This window comes from Cyanistes caeruleus, chromosome 10, assembly GCF_971803275.1.
Source record: "Cyanistes caeruleus chromosome 10, bCyaCae1.hap1.1, whole genome shotgun sequence".
Lineage (NCBI taxonomy): Eukaryota > Metazoa > Chordata > Aves > Passeriformes > Paridae > Cyanistes > Cyanistes caeruleus.
Genome location: NC_141710.1, coordinates 17,306,988 through 17,327,801, shown reverse-complemented (window position 1 = coordinate 17,327,801; position 20,814 = coordinate 17,306,988). Strand labels below are relative to the sequence as shown.

Genomic DNA, 20,814 nt, shown 5'->3' with positions numbered 1-20,814 from the left:
AATTTAAAACTAAATCATAACTTTTTCCTCCAAAGTTCAGTACCCTCTTTCCCTGGAGCTCACTTGCAGGTCAGGTCTAACAGGTTGCTGGACTTCACATGCACATGGTGCAGTTGTGACTCTGCATCCTGAGTCTCTCTGCTTGATGTAAAATAAGATACACTTGAGACAGCCTGTGTTTTCGATCCTAAAAGTTCTTTTTAGTAATTTGCACTTCTTTTAACTTTTCAGGCCATTTTTACATACCCAGGACATGTACTTTGTATTTGTTCAACTGTTGTCAAGTGGTTCTGCTTGGTTTGCCATAATCCTCATAGTAGTTGCTTGTTTGTTTATTGATGTTGTGAAGAAAGTGCTGTACAGACATCTGCAACCAACAAGTACTGAAAAAGCTCAGGTAATGTTATGTTTTTGTATCCATCTTGACCAGTCGTTACCCTCTTACATTGCTGTCATGTTTAATGTAGAAAAGTGTTCTCATTTTGAAATACACTTATTAATTTTAAATAACAAAAGTGAGGACACCATTTTACAAGGCAGTAATGTTTATGTTTAGTAATTGGTAATAAAAAGAATAGAATTATTTATGAAGGGATCACTCAGTCTTTTGCATCTCGCCTTGCAGCTGTATGAAAGGATCATACTGTGCATTTTTATACTGTTTTATAGATGGTAACTTACTTTTTTGTCTAGGTATTAGAAGCTACTGCTCTGATTGGCACTGAATAGTTTGTAAAACATGATGGAAACAATAATTTTAAAAATTACTTCAGTAAAATTTGTTTAAATTAGTATTTTTTTAAATATCAGTCATTTCTGATGCTATGCATTCAGTTGTTGATTCTATATTCAAGCTAATTACCCACGTGACAGTTTCACAGATTCATAGACAAGGTCTAAAGTTATGCTGTGGTAATGGAATCTCCCTTCTGCCTGATACAGTCTACAAAAAAACCCTTTAAATCATTCTGGTGAGATTAGACTGTCTTTTAAGGTAAATATCTTATCTCCGAGTGTTTTCTTCTTTTTAGAGAGAGTTATGGAGAAATTATCCTGACCTATTGTTCTAATAGTGACTGCCTCTCTGGTTTCAGTTTTCAATGTTTTGTCTTCTTATACTCCTTCTGCTAAACTAGGTTTCTATTACAGTTTTTGTTTTATTCACAGTTACCTTTGTGATCAAGTTAATTTTAGCACTGATAGGTAGATTGGAGTTGCATCTTAGTCAAGAAGGTTGTTTTAGAATCTTCTCATCATTCTTGTGTTTCTCCTTTAATTTTCACCCTTCTTCAACCTCATCTTGAATTTTAGATTTCACCAGTGGACACAATATTACAGCACAGCAGACTTCTATGCCAACTATGGAAATAATGAGTCCCCAGCTACATTCAGATTACAGAATAACATACATCAGTAACCTGTTATCTTCTGCATCTTCTTTCTACACATCTGCAGGTGGTGATGTTGGTTTCTTTCAGGTCATTGATGAGAGCTCAATTAGCATAGGGCCAAAAATATTTAAAGTGAATGAAAAACCCAGCTGACAGAGACATCCCATGCACACTTAATGGTCTGAAACCTCTTAGCAGCTTTCTGTCCACCTGTGTGCCAGATCGATTTTGTGGTTTCCTAATTGCTTAATGCAGGTGGCACTGAGCTCTGTGCCTGCAGAACTCCTGACTGCACTGCATCAGTGCTGGTATCTTTAGCATCTAGCCTTGTAATTACTTTGATGTAAGTGCACGTGGATTTACTTAAATTATATTATCCTTCTAATTTGTGTGTTAAAAAAAAAATCCGTGTCAGACGTTCTCTTAATTTGCCTAGGACCATTTTTGCCATCATGCTGACAAGCTTACTGCTAGCCAAAATATCCCACTAGTCCCTTTCCAAAACTGGAATATTGGCTGCTTTTTCCTGTCTTTAAATTTAATAGCTAAAATCCGAAGTGAATAACCACTGGCTTTCATAAGAGTTTTCAGATAGACCTGGTAAGGCTCTGGGTTGCACCATTACTGCATTTCTTGGATTAGAGTGTCTGTAGGTAATGATACCTGTCTTTTTTTCTCCCCTCAAAAACTAGTAGCAATATTTATCAAACACTCTCTTTCCTTCCTTGCTGTACATCACCTGTTGCTGTCTGGCACAGTATTGGTGTGGTTCTTGAGGGTTTTCATGTTCTTGAAGTGCTTGAATTAAAACCTAAAAAGCCACGTGGATTTTCCTGCCTTGATCCTGTATTACACTTCTGCTGCATTCTCTTGCTTTAGGAGTCCTTTCTAAAGAATTTTTGGGTTCACTTTAATGCCATTACAGCTGTGCAGTCAAGGATAGAGAAAGACTTTTTATTTCTAAGAAGGAATCTTGATGAGTATCTAACACCTTTCCTGTGGCTATAGCTTAATTCCTGACTATGGGGATTTTGCTTTGTGTATCTCTATTAGTTATCTTTTTTCTTTTTCCTTATGTGCTTTCTACTTTGCACTTGACAGAGTCAGCACTAGGGTCTCTGTTTACCAAAATATTCTTTCTCTCTGCAAATTCTTAATTCCTGATGCAGCAAAGTCAAGGTACCTGAAATGGGATTTGACCAGAAATTCTACAGCAGCCATCCAGTGGTTTCTCTTTGTGTGTCTGATACTGAAATCATAGCTACAAATGTACTTGGAAAAAGAAGGCACCTCTTTGTTCCTTTCTTGAGGTTTAATCTGTTGAGATGTTCCTACTCTTGCTTTAATAGGACAGTCAGCTCCACTGGATTTCATTCACTGTTCTTGCAATGAGGAAGTGGATATAACTGAAGAGGAGCAGATGATCAGCTTAGCACATTTGTTGTCAAGAAGTGACAGATTGTTTCTTTTATAATCATACCTCATAATTTGCGCTTAAAATTCCTAGTAAATATTTTTCTTTCCGTTTCCAAGCAGAGGAAGGGACCAACTTTCAGATAGAAAGTGTTTGGAGAATATCTTTGTCCTAAATGCTGAGGATGATGACTGATGCTAATGCATTCTGTGGAAGCCATTGAAGGAGTAAATATGGAACTTTGTATATTGTCCTTTTAAATTATTTTTCATAGTGTAGGTGCACCTTCTGTAAAACTGAACATGTTTAATTATTCATTTTTAATTGTAGGACAACATTAGCATATTTTCATATTGGAGGAAAGAAAAAGCTTGGTTTATAGTTACTGTGTTTTTATCATGGCAAGATAAATTGCTACATGACCTAGTTCCTTGTTTTTAAATTGCAGCTATTTAGGTTATTTGTTTCTGTCTGCCATCATTTAAATTCTAAACTAATCCCAGGAGCAGTGAGCAAAACACACATTTCTCAGCTGAAAATGCTTGCCTCTATTGTTTTAATTTTTCAGATTTTTTTTGTGTGTGACTTACCTGACTTAGTGCTCTGAATTCACTCTATCTGTAGGAATCTGCCTAACCTTGATTTTAAGCATCAAGTGTGAGTTTGCCTCTGATCTGTTAGATGTTACATGTAGCCAAGTTATTCATAAGAGAGCAGAGAAATTTAACTGATATGAGAAAGAAATTTGACAGGCTTTCAAACGTAAATATTGTTCTGTTACAGCAACTTAAATCTAATACAGCATCTTGCTTTGTGAAAATAAAAATTAAAAAATTGACAGGCAAGCATGGGTTGATTTTTACAGAGGATGAGCTTGGTTAATTTTATGTTCCTTAATGCACTTAAGGTGAATGTGTGTTACTGTATTTTATTTTAGTTTTGCTGTGTTTCAAGGGGTTTTTGCTGGCCTAATGAAAAGCCATCTTACGTTTCACTGAGGTCAGGTGCCCTGATGTAGCTTGTGGGCAATTTCTCAGTATAGGTCTGTTACAGAATCATACAGGAGGAATTGGACAGTAAGGTAAATGTGAATCAAAATATAAATCTTTGGGTAAAGATAAATCACAGCACTTCTGAGGGGAGAAAGCAATACAGAATAAAGGTGTCTGGTAAAACACAGATATAAAAGTGTGTAGGCCTTTTCTCTCAGTATGAAAGCAAAGGTACTTTAAGAACGGTCCTGCCAAACAGTGACTGGCTGTGATGGTCCCAGGAGCTGTCTTGAAGGTACCAGGCTTGTGTTCTGTATATGATGTGTATTCCACTTAAATAACAATGTGTTGTCCTGTGTCTTTCTCTTAGAAAATTACTGCTGCTACTTACTGACATGTGTGTTCCATCCCTTCTCTGTCCAATTGTAGATGTACTCCAACAGAGTTGCTTTAAGTGACGAGTTCATCGCACTGCAGCCATTGTCCAGGGCAAGGAATCAGCTGAGCAAAATTAGGTAGAGTAGGAGGGACAGTTCCTCATCAACTCTTATGCATGCTCAAGGTGAACTAACCAGTGCTGAGAGAGATTGGAAGAGGCATGAATATATATTAGTGGGGTGAGAGGGCGATACCTGTAGCGCAGAAACATTCAGTTTGGTCATTTCTTGCCTTTGCTCTGTGTTTCTGAGCCAAATGCTTCTCCTAAGTAGCATGTGTTGGACGTGCTTTTTATTTATTTTTTTTTAATAGGAAAGAAACATCCCTAGCATGATGCTCAATTTCCAGACTAAAGATCAGCTGTTCTTGCATCCATTTTTAAATAATCATAGTTTCTAGCATGGTTATAATGCTTTTAGTTTCTTTATGATAAAAATTAACAGTGCATTTTGCATGCTGGATAATTTCAGCTTTATAAGGCTGCGACAGGAAGATCCATGTACTTCAGGCAGCAATTTCTTGCAAGTTATTTGCCCATTTTAATTTGCTTTCAATTGTGTCAAAAGAGCAGAAAATGTTTGAAGCTTGGGTGCATCCATACCCTTGTGCAGCAGAGGCTTTTTTGTGTCTGTTTTGTGCAGCTATAAAGTGATTGTTGTTTGTTTTCAATGTGTATAGATACATATTCTTAAAGGCATTTGGCTACAAAGTCCCAGAAAATTATTCAAAACAAGATCAAAGCATACATGTGTCTATGCAGGTCAAACATGATTCTGCAGCTCTTCAAACACACTGTGTTCAGCACATTAAATGCTGTCAAATGCTGGTTCTCTTTTGTAAGACTTAAGCATTCATATGTCTCAATCTTTTCAATTCCACCAATACCTACTTCTACATCCTACAGCAAGAATTAATGCAAAGATCTGATTCCTTTTAAATATTTTTCAAGGTGACTTTGTTGTTAAAAATGTTCAAATAGGTGCCTAGGAGAACCAACCAACCTGTATTTTAGGGTCTTAATTGCTGTCTGTTTAACCAAAAGAGTAAAGTTTTGTATTTCCTCTGAGAGTCCACTACAACTTTACAAGGCAAAACTTGAAACAGTCATTGTGTTGTGGAGTTAGTGACCCCAGTGTGAAACACAACACCTTGGATTTCCAAACACCCAGGGGGATAGTGGTGGGCTGGTTTTATTTTGTTTTGTTTTGAATTCAGCATTTAATACCTTTAAAACAGGCAAAGTACAGTATAGCTTTTGAAAGCTGTTAAACTTAGCAACATACTGGGGAGGTTCCTCTGCAAAAGCCTTTACAAGTTAGCTTTTCAAATTCTTAGTTTATAGATATCTTTGTTTATCAAGTTACCTTTTAAAAACTTTGGATAAATGTATGTAAATCTCTGTTTTCTCAATTAATTATTAAAGTGAGTTATGTCACATCATATCTACACCAAAGGTTTTAGAACAGAAGATTCTGTTAAAATTTCAAAAACTAAACACGTCTTAATGGTTAAACAGCTGGATAATCAAAGAAAAATAAAGCTGTCAAGGAATGCAGCACTATAGCCATTAAAATACTAAAACCAGGAGAATCCCTGCTAATGTGAGGCAGTTTTCTTCATATTAAACTTAGGGAAGAGTTGGGAAAAAAAAGGGAAATCTGTTTTGTCCATGAGTGAAAAACAATTATGTAAATCCAATTCTCTTATAAGTCAGAATTCGCACTTAAGTATCTGACAGTACCTGAAGTACAAGCACTGGCTGCTTTCTAATATGCAGTTGAGCTTGTAAAGTGCAACAAGCAGCAAACAAGGATTCAGGTTTCTCTAGTTTTTTATTCTATTCTTTGGACAAAGTTCAAAAGTTATCCTGTGGATCCTTGCCTAAAACAGTGAAAAGGAAAATCAATTGATAGACAGAAACCACTCACTTCATTGTACTAAATAAAATCTAATTTGGAGTATAGAGCTTGAGTTGCTTTCTGTGGTTTTCCCAAAGCAATAAGGCAAAGAAGCCAAGGAAAACTGTAGGAGCATGAAACAAAACAGCTGCCTGGTGAATATGTAGCTGTAAAGCAGCTGACCTGTCACACCTCATTTGTACATGCCCACCCAGGGATTGCATCCTTTGTGACTGCAGAATGCATGGAGGTTGATGAACAGACTTCAGCAGGTTTTTGTTGTTTGTAAATATGTATTAAATGTCTCAAAAGGAGCATAACTCCAGGTTAAACTGAGTTATGCCTTGTTCTGCCAAAACGCTTACTCTTCTCTTGAGATCAAAAGAAGGCTTCCCTTATGAATGCAAATTAAAAGAGAAGTGTGATATTGCAATAATTTTTTATTTCTGTAGGCTTCACAGTGTGCAAAAAATGTTCAAGTTTATATTGAGTACATTGGTGATGTACAGTTAAGATCTTTGAGGGGATCTTCTAAGTGTCCAGGTGATTCCTGTAAGTCAGATTTGCAGTCTCATGTGTGCATGTTGGAGCCTTGCCTGTGAACTTTACTGTCCCTTTTGGAACACGGGATGAAGAGGAAATCAGGTGGCGCCAGCAGGTGCAGGTGTTGTGCTTAGCTGGAGTCTGGCTGAGCACTGCTTTCTTCCACAGCTGCCTCTCCTGCTCTTGGAATGTGTGAAATAAGTATCCTAGGGTACTAACTGGGTCCCAGTCTTATGTCATTCCATGTTTTTATCTGTAAAGAAAGTGTTCTGTGTGCATGTATGTCTACATGTCTTGTGCTTTGTAAAAACTGTCAGAAATTTTAAGCCATGTTTCAGAAGTGTTGCTTGGACAGATGTTTTAATTCTACTTACTGATTAGCTATGTTTACAGAATTTCTGCCTTTGGACAGTGTGTTATGAACTGTACCCAGAACTGGAGAAATGTAAGACACAGAAAGGGTTTTATTTACTGAGAAGGCTGTCAGTGCACAGTGTTGTATCTGGGGCTCTGGAGCATTTACCTTGTCACAGCCAAACCCTGTTCTTCCTCCAGCCCTATGAGTCTGTTATTGCCTGGGTTTCCCTTCATCTCAGTCCATATCTGCTCTTCAGCTGTCTCCAGGCTTCAGGCCCTGGCTTTATGGCCTTCAGTCCTTGTCTGTATTTTTAACTCTAGCTCCTGTTCCATAGGATTCCCCCGCTACAGCTTTCAGGTCTGACCCAGCCCAGCTGTGTGTGAGAGCAGACGGGCCTCTCTTCCTTTTGCCACCTATGTTTTCTGTAAGGAGTGTGTAATTTCCAAGAAAGTTGCCCAAGTGGAAGTAAGAATTCCACTAGTGAGGTGTGCTAGAACACCTGATGTGCTGCACTTTGGTCAAGGGTAATCTCTTCCTTTACAGACCTGTTCATTGTGTTAGCATAGCTTGGTGTGGATCTGTTGGCTAATCCACAGAAGCTATCACAGGAAGATGAGGAAATGAGGGAAGAATGCACCATTTTGGATTTGACTTCAGTCACAAAAGTGCACATACTACTTACCTGAACAAACTTTTGTCTAATGATTTGGAAATAATAATTTGGCACTTGTAGGTTCATTTGATACAAAGAGTAGAAAAAGACATGATGAAAACATCATGGCAGTGAAGTTGTTAGATGTCAATATTCCTATATATTTTATTTAAAAATTTTAAATCTAATTGTAGATTGGTATATGTAATATTAAGGGTTAAAGATTGTGAGATTTACAGTAGGGAACAAGTTTTAACTTAATTTTAAAATAGTAATAACCATCTCGTATCAATTTTCTAAAACTATGTGGCATCAGAATGTTGGCAGCTGGGATCTGCAGTCAGGAAAATACCCTGCAGTGCTCTTAACTTGGTGTACAGGATTAAACATGCATTCCCCATTCCTCAAAGTCCCAGCTTTTCAGTGTGATTAAATCTTGGGTTCAAATGTCTGTCTTGTGGCATATGGAATAACCTGCAATTATTTACCTGCAACAAACAGACTGAAATGATCCTTTCTGTTAGAAGGGGAAAAACAAAACTCCAAAATCTAAGAATTTTAGATAGATTCCAAATTTTGGGGGTTTCCTTGTTGTAATCTGTAGAGCACAAAGCGGCCACTTTTAACACTTGGGTGCTGAGAAGCCACATTTGATCCATCAAAAATAAAAATTGCCTCTTGACCTTGTAAATATTCCTTGTTCTCTCAAGACCAGACCTGTGAAAGTTCTTGTAACAATGATAACTGTTTTAAAGCAATGTAAGCATGGTGCTTTATAAGATCTGTTGCTTTTCTGTCCTTCCAGATGGAAGAAGATAAGGGTTCAGTCAGCTCAGCATGTGACTTTGCTGAAAGCAGGCACAGAGGGGAGGACAATAGGCAGCTGCTAGACCCATCTTGCCTGCCCGACAGTTCTTACCTCCACTAGGTAGTACTCCCACTGTACCCTAATGTGTGTGTATTTATTTACATATATTATACAGAGACAGTCATTGAGCCATCTCCAAAATACCCATATTTTTCGTGTCTACAAGAAAAATTGCATCACAGAATGCTGATTTTTTTTTCTTTATCAAGCTGAATCATTCTTTAATTCTGCACCTCAATTGCTTTTTGATTTATTACATCCAGTGGGTCATTCTCATATGAAGTATTATGTTTCTTGAGATTCCAGATCTCACCTTATGAACATACTTTATTTGCTGCCCAAATATTAATAATATCTGGTATTTCTCCATAATCATTATTTTTTTAAAAACATTGTCTCTCCTGCCTTGTGTTTCCTGAGGGTTTGTTTCAGGTCTCCAGGGAACATTATGCCTTCCTGCCTTGCCATGCCAGGTTTTACTTTGCTATAAAACTATGACCATAATTGTCCTTCACAGAGAAAAAGTGAGAAAAGGGACTCTCTAGCATATTCCTTCCAGGTAGTGAGTGTAAATACAAAAAAATCCATGTTCACCAGTCAGTGATAAACAACATATCTACATATAAAATATAGTTGGCTTTTTTTGTTCTTAATGTTCTTACAGTATTTCTTTACACTTAACTGTGAGTTTGACAGAACAGAATTGTTGTTTCCAGGCTTACATAAGGTCTCACTTGCCATTTTTTTAAAAAGTGATATTAACTTTTTCATAAGTTGTGATTCAAGCATGATCCTAGCTTTTTGTATCTAACTTACGAAGAATAAAGGAGATTCTCCAGAAAAAGAGACATTACACCTCCAAAATCCAGAGCTGAGGTTTTGCTCCTTGGAAGCTTTTTGGGTTCCTCTTGGTTCCTCTTTCTGATGCTTTTTGGATAATATCCAGGACTGCTGGCTCTCAGGGTAACAGATTCTAAGGAAAAAAATGCTCTGGTTCATCTGATCCAGCATACAGCCATTGTAATGTGACTTTCTGCAGTAACTTTAAAGGTCTGCTTGAGAATAATGGATGAACTAAATACTCTCTTTGAAATCCTGAGTGTAGGAATGATAAAGTTTTGTACTGCTGTGACAACACCTGTGAAAGTCACTCCATCTGCAGCAGGGGGTTTGCCTGCTGACCTCCACATGGGAATTCCTTCTGCTCTGTGTAATCTCTTGTGTCACAACTCTGAGACAACAGTCTGAGCTGGCTCTGAAGGTCATATTTGCTGGTACTGCAGTGCTGCAAAGTGTGCAGTTCCTGATTCTGGTATCTTCTGTGGCACTGCAGTAGTGGTAGTCATCACATGGTGTTCAGGGACTCAGGCTCTGTTGAAGTGTGTTTTGTTTTGTTTGTCTTTAAACCAGAACCCCTTCCAGACCTGTCACTTGTAAATCTTCTGCTCCTGCCTTTCAGGTACAGAAGTTCATTGTCACAGTAAATGTTCCTTTTGTGTCCCAAAGACCCCCCAAGATGAGTGTGTGAGTTAAAGCATTTTCTGCCTGTACTCAGCCACAGCCACTGAGGTGCAGCATCCACAGGATCAGGGGGCTCAGTTTTTAGAGAATCCTGTGTGTTCCAACAGCTGCTGAGCAGCAGTTCTGTGAACATCACAATGAGTGCTGTGATGGGAAGGTCTGGAGGGGCTGTGGGGAATGTGGCACAGGGCTGAGGAAGGGGCAGGCACAGGAAAAGGTGCATGGAAACAAACACCAGTTCCGCGTGTGTTCCTCCTTGTCCTACCAGTTGAGATTTTTCTCTTTTATTTCCAAAAGCCTCTTGTCTCTGTTAGCTGCCTCTTCTTTGTTGTGTAGGCTGTTCTTCTGTTGTGACGCTGTAAACGTGTCCTGTTTGGGGGAATTAGGAAAAAGAGTGTGTCCACTCACAGTAAATCATTCCCATAGGGAACTCTTGAGGTTCTTTGCTTTCCTTGCAGTGTTTGGCAACTGTGGATGGCGTGGAAGAAATTTGGGCTCAAAAACAGAATCTTCAGACAACAGTCAGTGACCTTTGATGTTGCAGTGAAAAGTTGTGGGAAGGTCTTAAGTGAGCTGTGTCCCGTCATGAACTAAGATGCCTCCTCCCAGAATTCTTCTTTCACTGGTGTGAGGAGAGGGTAATGGATGCTTAAGTTCAGCCTCTGTGTTCAGTATTTGTTTGACAGGATGCTCTCATGGAGAGTTTAAAATTAAATTAAAAAGCATCCCCACACTTCACATTTTTATTTCTCTTTGGAATGGTTACTGAAGTCATTTTAGGATGGTCTCTGCAGAAGTAGGAGATTCCAGTTATGCTGCAGTTGATGCAGCAGTGCTGTGGAGGAGCACACTGGTTGGTGGCACTTACACCCATATATCTGATACTGCTTTCTTTTCATTTTATTTCTTTTATTCGTTTTTTTTTTTCTCACCTACAAAACATGAGCTGTTGAAGGAGTTTATTATGCTAATGTTGAATTATTCTTCATGCTGGCATGAACATGACTGAACCTTTCTGACATCAGCCTTGTTTGCTTTTGGATAAGCCATGTTCACACAATCAGGAATGTGCTTTTGTTCCATACCAAGCCAAGGGTATCTGTGGTAGTGATATAATGTAAATTATTCTAGGAAGTTGCATTGTTCACTTGAGGAAGAATTACTTGGGATTGGGTGGCTGTGTTGTATTCTGCAGCCCAAAGCTTTGTCTTTATAAATTTCCCTTAAAATAGATGTATAAATTGTTATAGGGCCACAGAGGTGAATCAAGGCATCCCAGCATGTGCTCTGCTGTGGGGTTTGTTGGTGGGAATTCCTGACCAGTTCATTTCCAGTGTTAGGCAGACGTGGTGCCAGACAATTTCCATGCGCTCAACAAGGCTGCGCTCAAACCTCGGGAAGAATAAATTTTAGAGTATGTAGACCTGAGGGAGTAGTAATATTATTATTGTGGTTCTCCTATGAAATTGAAAAATATTCAACACTCTAGCTTTAAGAAAACTTGCTTTTCCTAAGTGTTTTTCAGTAGCATCTTCATTGCTAGAATTTGTGAATACTGATTTTTCTTTTTTCTTTCTATTTTTTTCTTTCCAGCTTACTGAGGCAGGTTCAGGTATCAACTGCTTGGACTCCATGTGCTGCTTCTCAGATGGGGAAACAGCATGCACATCTGTTAGAAGAATGCTGGAACGACTAATGGGAAGGTGTAGCCCAACCCGGGTCAACAGGTGTGGCATTTCTCTCAATAGCCTTTGCTGCAGACGATTCTCCTATAAACTGGAACCCGATGAGCCTGCAGCAATAGATGTCTAGAAACCAGCTGCAGGTTTTGCTTATCTAAGTAGAAAATGCAACTCTTTATTGTACTTTTTTCATCCTAAAAGATTAGCTTCTTGTTTCTTTTTGAGTGGTTTCTTTTGGGATGGGGAAGGGAAAAACGATTTTCGAAAGATTTCTGTTAAAGTGTTTAGTTTGGCTTTACAAGCTCTTGTGTTGTATCTATCGTAATTTCTCTTGATTTGTACATTCTTCTCTTTAGAAAATCAAGCCTTGCTGCTGTTTTTGTTCTCCTTTTTACGATTACATTTTGCCTTCATGAATCAGGAGTTGTTTGTAAAGTCGAAAGACTTTTCCCTTTGGTTCTTGATGTACAACCTCCAAATATTTACCTTGGAGCTTGCATTACTCCTGAAGGTATACAAAAGGCTCACATTCCCCCCCTTAAATCTAACTTCACTGTTAGGAGGAGAGCCTTTAAATCTTTCAGCCATTGATTGATATGAAGATGAAATATTTTTGTAGTATAACTTTTATAATCTATTTCTAAAATCGGAGTGATTGACGGAACAGAGTCTTCAGGTTCTAAGAATTTTCAATGTTTTTTGGGTTCCAGAAGGTATATTGTCAAAATCATGTGTGCCATTCCAAAGTATGTGCTAAAATAAATCTTTCCTTCACAAACCACGTGTGAAACAAACGTCAGTGGGGTAAAAGCACGTTGAGTAATTGACTATGTCTGAGGAGCAGCATGGCTCTTGCAGTCAGCCCAACTGGGAGAGGAGCTCTCACTGAATCCTCTCATTTGCCATCTCCCCATCTCCTTAACAAAGCGGGATAGCAAACAAATATGGAAATATTTGGGGGTAGAAATAAAAATAGTCTTTTGTACATCGTAATCTCTGTCCCTGAATGATATCACGGTCCTTCATTGGTCAAAAGGCAAACCTGAAAACACTGAACTTCACACATTTTCAAGGAAACTCATTTTGTATTTGAAGAACTTTGTCTCTTTCAGTTAAAGGTTGTGATATCATTCACTGGGTATCAAATCTCATGTGAGTAATTTTCCCTGACAGCTTTGTCAGCTCTGGTTCTGCCTTTAGGTACTGCCTGGTCTGTAGCTCATCTCTGTTGGAACTCTTGTGTTGAACATGGTGTCTGTGCTTTCAGTCAGTCTCTCTCTTCTGGCTTGCTTATGAAATTTATTCAATGTTTCTACAAATCTAGGGTATGAGTATGCAAGAAGTTTCATTCTATATGAAAAATGAACTGTTACAATTAAGTACATTTTTAATTCAAACTTGCTGTGTAGAAAGCGGGCATGATGTGTAAAATAAACAGTTTAATAGAATTTTTAATCTACAAGGTGAGCATTTAATTGATCTAAATATCAACATTTTGGTAGTGGTTACTCTAACTTTTTTGGGGTGTTTTTTTTTCACTTCTCTGTAAAGTTGTGCTTTCCAAATGAGGAATTTCTCATGCTACTTCTTTTCACTTATTGTTATCTAATTAGGGCAGATTGTTAGTTAACAATTGCCTTAGTAACCTGTAGTCTTATAAGGTAGGTATTTTGGGTTTTGTTTTCTGCAATGTATTTGCAGTTTTACAATTTTCTCTTTGTTCCATTCCAATTTTCTTTCCTTAAGAACTTAAAAATACTTACTGAAGCTAACTCGTATTTGACAGAATATTAAACACTTTTTTCAAGACTGCTTTTTTCTCAGGTTTCTCTTCTGCTTACCTCATATAGTTCTCAGAAGTTTCATCTAGCCAAATAATTTTAGAGTTCTTAAAACACAGACATTAAGATTAAGTTCAATGAATATGCAAAACTATCTTGGTGCTACACTAAGGGCTTGAAGTTCTGTGGGTTTTGCTTCTGCCTCTGGTTGAAATTGCTCTGAACAATCTTCTAGTTTCACTTAAATTTATGTACAGTACAAATAGAAAAGAGATTTTAAAGTCAGTCATATTTCTTTTCTTCAATGATTTTGGCTCCTTCCACTCAGTATTGGCACTTAAAACCTGATCAAAAAGTCAAGGAACCATTTTCTCCCTTATACTTTTTTGTTAATATGAAAAAGTCTTTATTCATGTTTTAAATTACTAATTGCTTAAATCACATGACCCAGTTACAAGTTGTGAAATGCTGAAGGTACAATTCAGAAAACTGTTGGGTGATTTTAAAATTGTTCCAGCTTTGCTCATGAGCTTGAGCTGCTTTGTTATTTATTTAAATCTCCAGAAGATTGTGCAGTCCCCAACAGGATGATCTTTTGAGTATTTGTACTCTGTAAAACAGCTAAGTATTCAACCAGGAGGTAGCTGCAAATTATTTTCATTGATTGAAATGATGCTGATGAATATGTTGTTTGTGCAAGTGCTGTAGAATGAAGAGCACTGTTTTAAATAATGTTTGTGTAGCCAGCTTGTGTTGTATTCTCTGCTCCTGATATTCTGGCAAATATGATATTCTGTCAAATATGATAACATGAAATCAAACATTGTAACAAATTTTGATAAAAACTTTGATGAATCAGTCATACAAATGCTTGGAGTAGTGGGCCACAGGAATATAGTCTCTTTGTGCTTAATTTACTGCTTGTAAAATGTATTTGAGAAGTATTTTCTATAGCTTCCTTCACCAGTTAGAATATAAAATGTGTGGTGTGGTATGTTAAAATGCATTTTTGTCTGTATGTTCCATTAAATTGTCTGTCTACTTGTCAGTCACTAAAATATTAAGGATGCTGGATCACATACATTACTTGTACAGTAGGAGTCATTGCTGAATTGTTGGGTCTCCCATTAGTGGTTCTTGTGTCAAGGCACTGCATGGAACAGTTCTAAAGAAACAGCAGATTTCTGACAGAGCCTAATTTGGAGGATAAGCTCGTTGTGTTTTGGTTTCCTGCCTTCTAAACTTCTTCAGCTTTCCCATACGGCCCTATAATGCTGTCCAGCCAAGAACAGCATTTCTTCCCCAGCAGCAATTTGTCCTCAAGTGAAAGACATTGTGAGACCCCTTTGAGTCAGCAGCTCTGATGTTTGGGTGGTTCCCTGACGTTCTGAAGTGTAACAGAAAGGAAATAGGGAAATAGAACAGAAATAGGTTCCTGGCTGTAGTTTTGCCTCCCCCAGGTTCAGGCAGTATGGAAGCTTCCCACTGGCACACGGCTGTGCTGGGTTTCCAGGGTTGGCTGTGTGCTCCACAGGGCTCTGCAGGAGCAGCCTCACAGTGCCTCTGTACACAGGCAGCATTCACAGCCTCCTGAGGTTAAAACTTCAGCTGCAAAATAGGCATAAAAACCTCTGCTTGTTTTAATTCACAGTGATGGAAATAGCCATAGCTGTGTGCTAATTACAGAGCAGGCATGAATTGGCCTCTGTTTCCAAAGGTCTGAATGAACTGCAGGTACCTACATGAAATGAGTACATTAGTCCTTTAAAGAGGTACATTTGCCTGCTCTTGTAACACTTTTATCTTTTGCTCTCATAGACTTTCTCCTCACCTCTAGAGTACAAGTTCCCAGTCAGCCAAACTTTTCTTTTATTGTTACTTTAGATCATGGAGTTCATCGGATCCCTTCTATGCCAACGACAGGAGCATCTTGACTCTCTCCACAATGGACTCAGCCACTTGCTGACAGGGACATTTTTGAATGCCTTGTGGAAGCCTTGTGGTGCTCACACAGCTGTAGCAGGTGCTGAGGCGAGCTCAGTGTCCAGCGCTGCCCTAGGAAAGCCCAGAGGACTCCTGAGTCCAGGCAGGGCTTGTCTGGCCTGCCAAAATCTGCACAGCAGTCACTTCCAGGATTTTTTTAATTATATCTACAAATTGCTAAATAAGTTGGTTTTTTGGGTTTTTTTTAAGGAATGCTTTTACCTCTGACCATTTTATCCTTCTTGTTGCTGTATGAGCAGATTGGAATCCTACATTTAATACTTGAGATGTCCCTGTAGGGCAATGACAGAAATCTTTCTCCTCCCAAATTTGAGTGATCCAATTTGAATCAATTTGAATCTCCACAGTGAAACTTTTAAAATTTGTGTTTTTCATGGTGACACTTCCCTTTAAACACACATTCATTTTGAGCTGTTTTGCAGATGCTGTCTTTGCAGTTTGCAAATCAATTTTGTTACTTCTGTGGACAGTTACTGTATTCTATGAGCAATCAGTTTAGTAATTTTTGAGAGTTAAATGTAATTCAAATATTTATGCTGGTGTATGAGTCACTATACATATTAGCCATTGCTTTGAAAAACACTTAAATGTGACAAATCAGTAATTTGGAATAAGTGATATAACAATTCACTGTTCTCCTAAGGTACAATTCAGAAACTAGTCATCTTTTATTATACCCTGTGTGTTTTGTTAACAGTTCTGGATCCTGACATGGAAAAATTTGTTAAGAATTTGTGGATTGAGCAGAAGTCTCACTAGCATAAATTTTTTGAATTATTAATCCTTTTAAAGTTGGGGAATTTTTGCATGTTTTGTTCTTTTTCATGTATTTATATTCGGTCATGTTGTACTTTGAAGATATAATTAATGCTTAATTATCTTCGTCTATCAGAAGGATCTGAGACCTTGATGGCAATGTTTTGATACCTAAGAATGCCAATAAAAACAAATTGCACAGTTGGAGCTCTGGGTGGTGCATCCTGCAGGTGCCTCTCCTGTCCCAGACGTGTCTGCACGGTGGGGGCTGAGGAGCAGCAACATTTCACTGTTCCCTCAGCCAGGGTGGCTGAACCCCCTGCTTGTCCTGGGATGTGGGCAAGGGTGCCTTAGGATGGTGCTGTTCATTGCTGGGGACTGGAAAAGTGCTGCTGCTCTGAAACACCCCCTTTTGTCATCTCTAACAGTGACATCCCATCAATAACTGGAATACTCGCCCTGTCGGACAGTTAGAAGTGTAAAGATCCATCTTAAAATTAGCTCTGGGTAAAAACTGTAAATCTGGGCTGCTGAGTGTAACTGGGCTGCTGCCAGGGGAGTGTTATCTCTCTTGTCATCCCAAATTCTCCCAAGTTCAATGAGCAAAGGAACAGGTCCTGCTTTCCTGGGATCAGATCCTTCAGATGTTCCTTACTGTATAACAGCTCTGCTGTTCATTTTCGTGCCCCTGACTTTAACTGGGATTACTTCAGCTCTCCTCTTGGAGCTTTGTTTTTGCATCAGTGCCTGGCAGCATCACTCAGACCTGAAGGTTGCAGGTATGTGGAGTTTACAAGATCTCAATGCTCAAGGCAACATCCCTTTAGGAAAGAAATTGTCATTGCAACTTCGTTGTTAAATTCGTAAGGTTTTTCCTACTGTTATAGGTGAAGATCAGTTTGGGAATTAAGAAGCTTTAAAAATAAATTACAAGACAAGAAGAAACAAAATACAGCAAACTTTCCTTTTAAATAAGTGTTTCATCCAGCATTCCTAGCACATTTCTGTATCAGGATGTCAGAGTGCACTCCCCCAGCAAGTGCCCAGGGGATGAAGAAACACTAAAATTGAGCCTTGTCTTCTCATGCAGCAGGTATGAACATGTAACTAATCCCACTGCATAGAGCTACAAACCTAGATCTAGCTGGAGAGGCAATAACCTGATTGTCATCCATCCAGTTCCCTCCAGATCTGCACTAGTAGCAAAATACACTTAGATTTCACTGACTCCTCTAACTTCCTTTATATTTCATATCTATATTAAACCTGGGTTTAAAATAGTAATTTTCTTCCTAGTAGTTTCTCCTCCTAGGAGTTTTCATGCTGCCATGGATACCTAGGAAATACAGAATTATTTTACTACTCTAATCAGATATCTGCTGTTTAGCTGTATTTTATACCTCAACCAGAGTGTTTCACTTTTCAGCAGTGCTTGTTTGTCTGTGTCAGGCTCAGCATTGTCCTGTCAGTGTGTGTGACCGTGTGCCCTCATCCATCCACGTGCTTCGTGTGTCCTGCCCTGAGACCCAGTTCATTGTGTGAGGGGAAGCAGAGGCTTTGCCATAAACCCTGCTCCAAGCATTTCCACTGGCCCAGCTCTGTAGGTGATGTATTTTGGCTTTTACCACACCAGTGTGTTGAGTAGATTTGCACAGAAGCAGCACAGTCGTGTATTTGAAGAATAATTTGCACTCATTATGTGTTTCTTTAAAACCTTCCATCTCCTCTCCTCCCTTTCCCCCTACTTTCCCTTTTCCCAGTGTTTGTAAGGTTACCGAAGAAACTTGCATTTAAACAATTCAGGAAGGACTTAAGAATCCATCCCTCGGCCAAGGTATATTTTTCTATTTGCAGTAAATCTAAGTCAGTATTGTCTCATTGAGTAAGAGCATAGATGTGGTGTGCTTAAGGGCAGGATTTTTGGTGTGACAAATACTTTGTGTGGAAGTCACTGGGGTTTTGTGTTGATGTCACGAATCTTTAAATGCTCCTGTTCAAGGAAGACTTTGTGTATTTCTTTGATAGCTGAAGTGTAGGAGCCAGTTTACTGTGCCCTGAGCACAGTGCAGCATCCTTCATTAGGGAAAGTGAGAAATACAGCTAATTCAGTGTAATGCAGGCATTCACCTCCCAGTGCAAGTGGGAACGGGTGGTGGAGGCTTTGCCATGGGGAGGAAATGTTCTATTATTTACCTTTTAGCTTTGAAATCCATAAAAGCCTGCATTAGAGGTTTGTAGTTCAAAGCAAGAGTGGTGTACACTCACTTTACTGTGCAGTGTCCATGAGGAAGCACCTTCTCCACAGCCACTCTCGAATGGGATCATGTTCTCTGCAGGTCAGTTCTGCCTCTGGGAAAAACAGGGTTTGGTTTTCTTACTTAGGAAAACAATTTTAGTTGCCAAACTCATGCTTTTAAGAGGATGCAGTGGAAAAAAAAACTTGGGATGTTCTGAATTGTTTCAAAAACTAAAATGTAAATATTCTGCTTAAAAATACTCTGTATTTTTTAAGATTACTGCAGGTAAGGGGAAACAGAAGCTTCAAAGGAAGGAATGCTGAAAACTTTTTTTGTTTTCAGAATGATTTGAGAAAAGCTTATGCAACTTAGAATGCATATTAAGCACCTATAATTTCTTACTGAAAATATTTGGTAATACTTTCAAACATTTTTTTTTAGTGTAACTCCTATATTGGAATAAAATACCATTTTATAGTGCTAGAAGTGTCTCAAAGCTGCAGCCTAAACAATTTTTCATAGTTCTATCTGGTATTGCTATACTTCTAAATATTTGTGACTTTGGTGAAAGTGTCCAAAAGTGCTCAAGCAAAAGGTGCTTTTGAACCCCTTATTTCAAGGTTCTTGTTTTTTTTGGGTTGTTTTTTTTTTTGTGTGTGTGTGTGTGTAGAATCTCTAATAACTCACCGTTGTCACTGCCACTGCTTTTTTACACAGATTGTCACACAGATGGCACTGCTTAAAGGAGCCGTTCCTAGAGCTGGGCAAACCTTTCACCAGGGACTTATTTCAGCCTTTATCCTGTTCCTAAATTATTTCCCAGCCAGACTCTCTCCTTTGCAGCTCTGGGCTGGGATTTTTTTCTGCAGATATTTTTATTGTTGGTTGTTTTGCACGTTCCTTGCTGCTGTAGTTTGTTTCCAGTGGCACGGTTTGGTTTCTGCTCTGGGAACGCCTCTGTTTGGGGCAGGAGCGGGGCCGGGGTGCTGGGGATCTGTCCGCTCCTGTGGCGCATTTGCAGCGGGACGTGCCAGGCTCCTGCTCCCCATGGATTTCTCTCTCCCTTCAGCTCAGGGCTGCTCCAGGCCCGTCAGGACTCGCTCGGAGCCGTGTGTGCTGCCCCGGCCGCCTGGTGCTCCTTAGGGACGTTGTTGCTGTCACCGCCCGGCTCCGGCTGAGCCCCTCCGGGGCCCGAGGGGTGAAGAGCTCTCGGCACAGCGGGGACAGAAACGCGCTGCTCCGGGAGGCACCGAGCGAGGCTGGCCTGACAGAGACCCCGGCAGGCACCGCCATGGCCTGCGGGTTTATCTGTCTCTCCTCAGCAGCTCTCAATGAAATCAAACAGCAGCAGGTTCTGACCCTTTTTACATTTTGACAACAGGACAAAAGATGACCTGTGGAGCACGAAGATGAAAATGGTTATAAATGAGGCGCACCTTGCTGCAGGAGGATCTTACTTGTATCTCAAAGAATATATTTTTACAATTCCTATTTGCAGTCCCTGTGACAGATATCAGGTTTTATGCATACGAAAATAACAAATCATCATCTAGACTCCTGTTTTTTCACTGAAATGGGATTGAGCTTGTTTCTTTGAAGAAAAAAAACTGTAACAGTCTCATCTCTGCAAGAAGTACCTTTTAAAAGATGTTGATCCTTAATTTTAGGGAGATTAGGGGCATTGCCCACTGGAAATGAGCAATAAGTAATACAAAGAATTTTGGACCTCTGACACTGTGGCTGCCTGATGTTATTTTTGCTCCTCTGACAGCGAGGCCATGTGCTTGTTCCTTGTACAGCTGGGTCAGTAGTTGTTTTGAAAATGGTTTATGAAAATTATATTTATTAAATAAAACTTTCACTTCTAGCTGAGTCATTGTTTTAATTATGTAAGTGGTAGAGGAAAAGGCAGCAAAGCCAAGCTTGCTGCACTCTGGCCCAGGAAGTCATGAGCAGGGCTGGAGAGAAGCCACCAGCAAGATAAAGAAAACAAACCTGGGCCTGTCCCCACACAATTTTTACAGCCCTCTCATCTCTCACCCTCAGGTTCCTCGCCTCAATTTTATTTATCCCTCAGACTCCTGCCAGTTGTCCTTTGAACACTGTAAAAGGCTTGAACTGTTCCATTCCAAAGCCACAGAATTGAGTGTAAAAAAGAAATGGGTGCAGTTTCATGCAAAAATTCAAATTGCATTTGGGCAGCTTTTGCTGGCCCAGAACTTTCAGAAGCTGGGTGTTGAGTTCTCTACCAGTTCAAATGGTCAGACTTGGGCCTGAGG

At 39.2% G+C, this 20,814-nt stretch overlaps 1 protein-coding gene across 20 annotated transcripts in view; it reads left to right on the top strand.

Moving 5' to 3' along the window:
* ATP11B (ATPase phospholipid transporting 11B (putative)) overlaps positions 1 to 20,402 on the top strand; it is a 265,918-nt gene extending 245,516 nt beyond the window's left edge. For 5 of the 20 annotated variants that reach the window (XM_086844011.1, XM_086844009.1, XM_086844010.1 and 2 more), the window contains 3 exons: positions 232 to 397; positions 11,669 to 11,802; positions 15,423 to 16,505. In XM_086844011.1, the coding sequence (XP_086700137.1) occupies positions 232 to 397; positions 11,669 to 11,802; positions 15,423 to 15,504 (382 nt within the window). In that variant the 3' untranslated portion in view covers positions 15,505 to 16,505. Of the gene's footprint in view, positions 1 to 231; positions 398 to 4,226; positions 4,313 to 8,491; positions 8,615 to 10,533; positions 10,714 to 11,668; positions 13,217 to 15,422; positions 16,506 to 18,058; positions 18,133 to 19,604 lie in introns of those variants that run through there. The other 15 variants (XR_015274538.1, XR_015274537.1, XR_015274536.1 and 12 more) reach the window with 9 other exon arrangements.
* Positions 20,403 to 20,814: the final 412 nt, after the last annotated feature.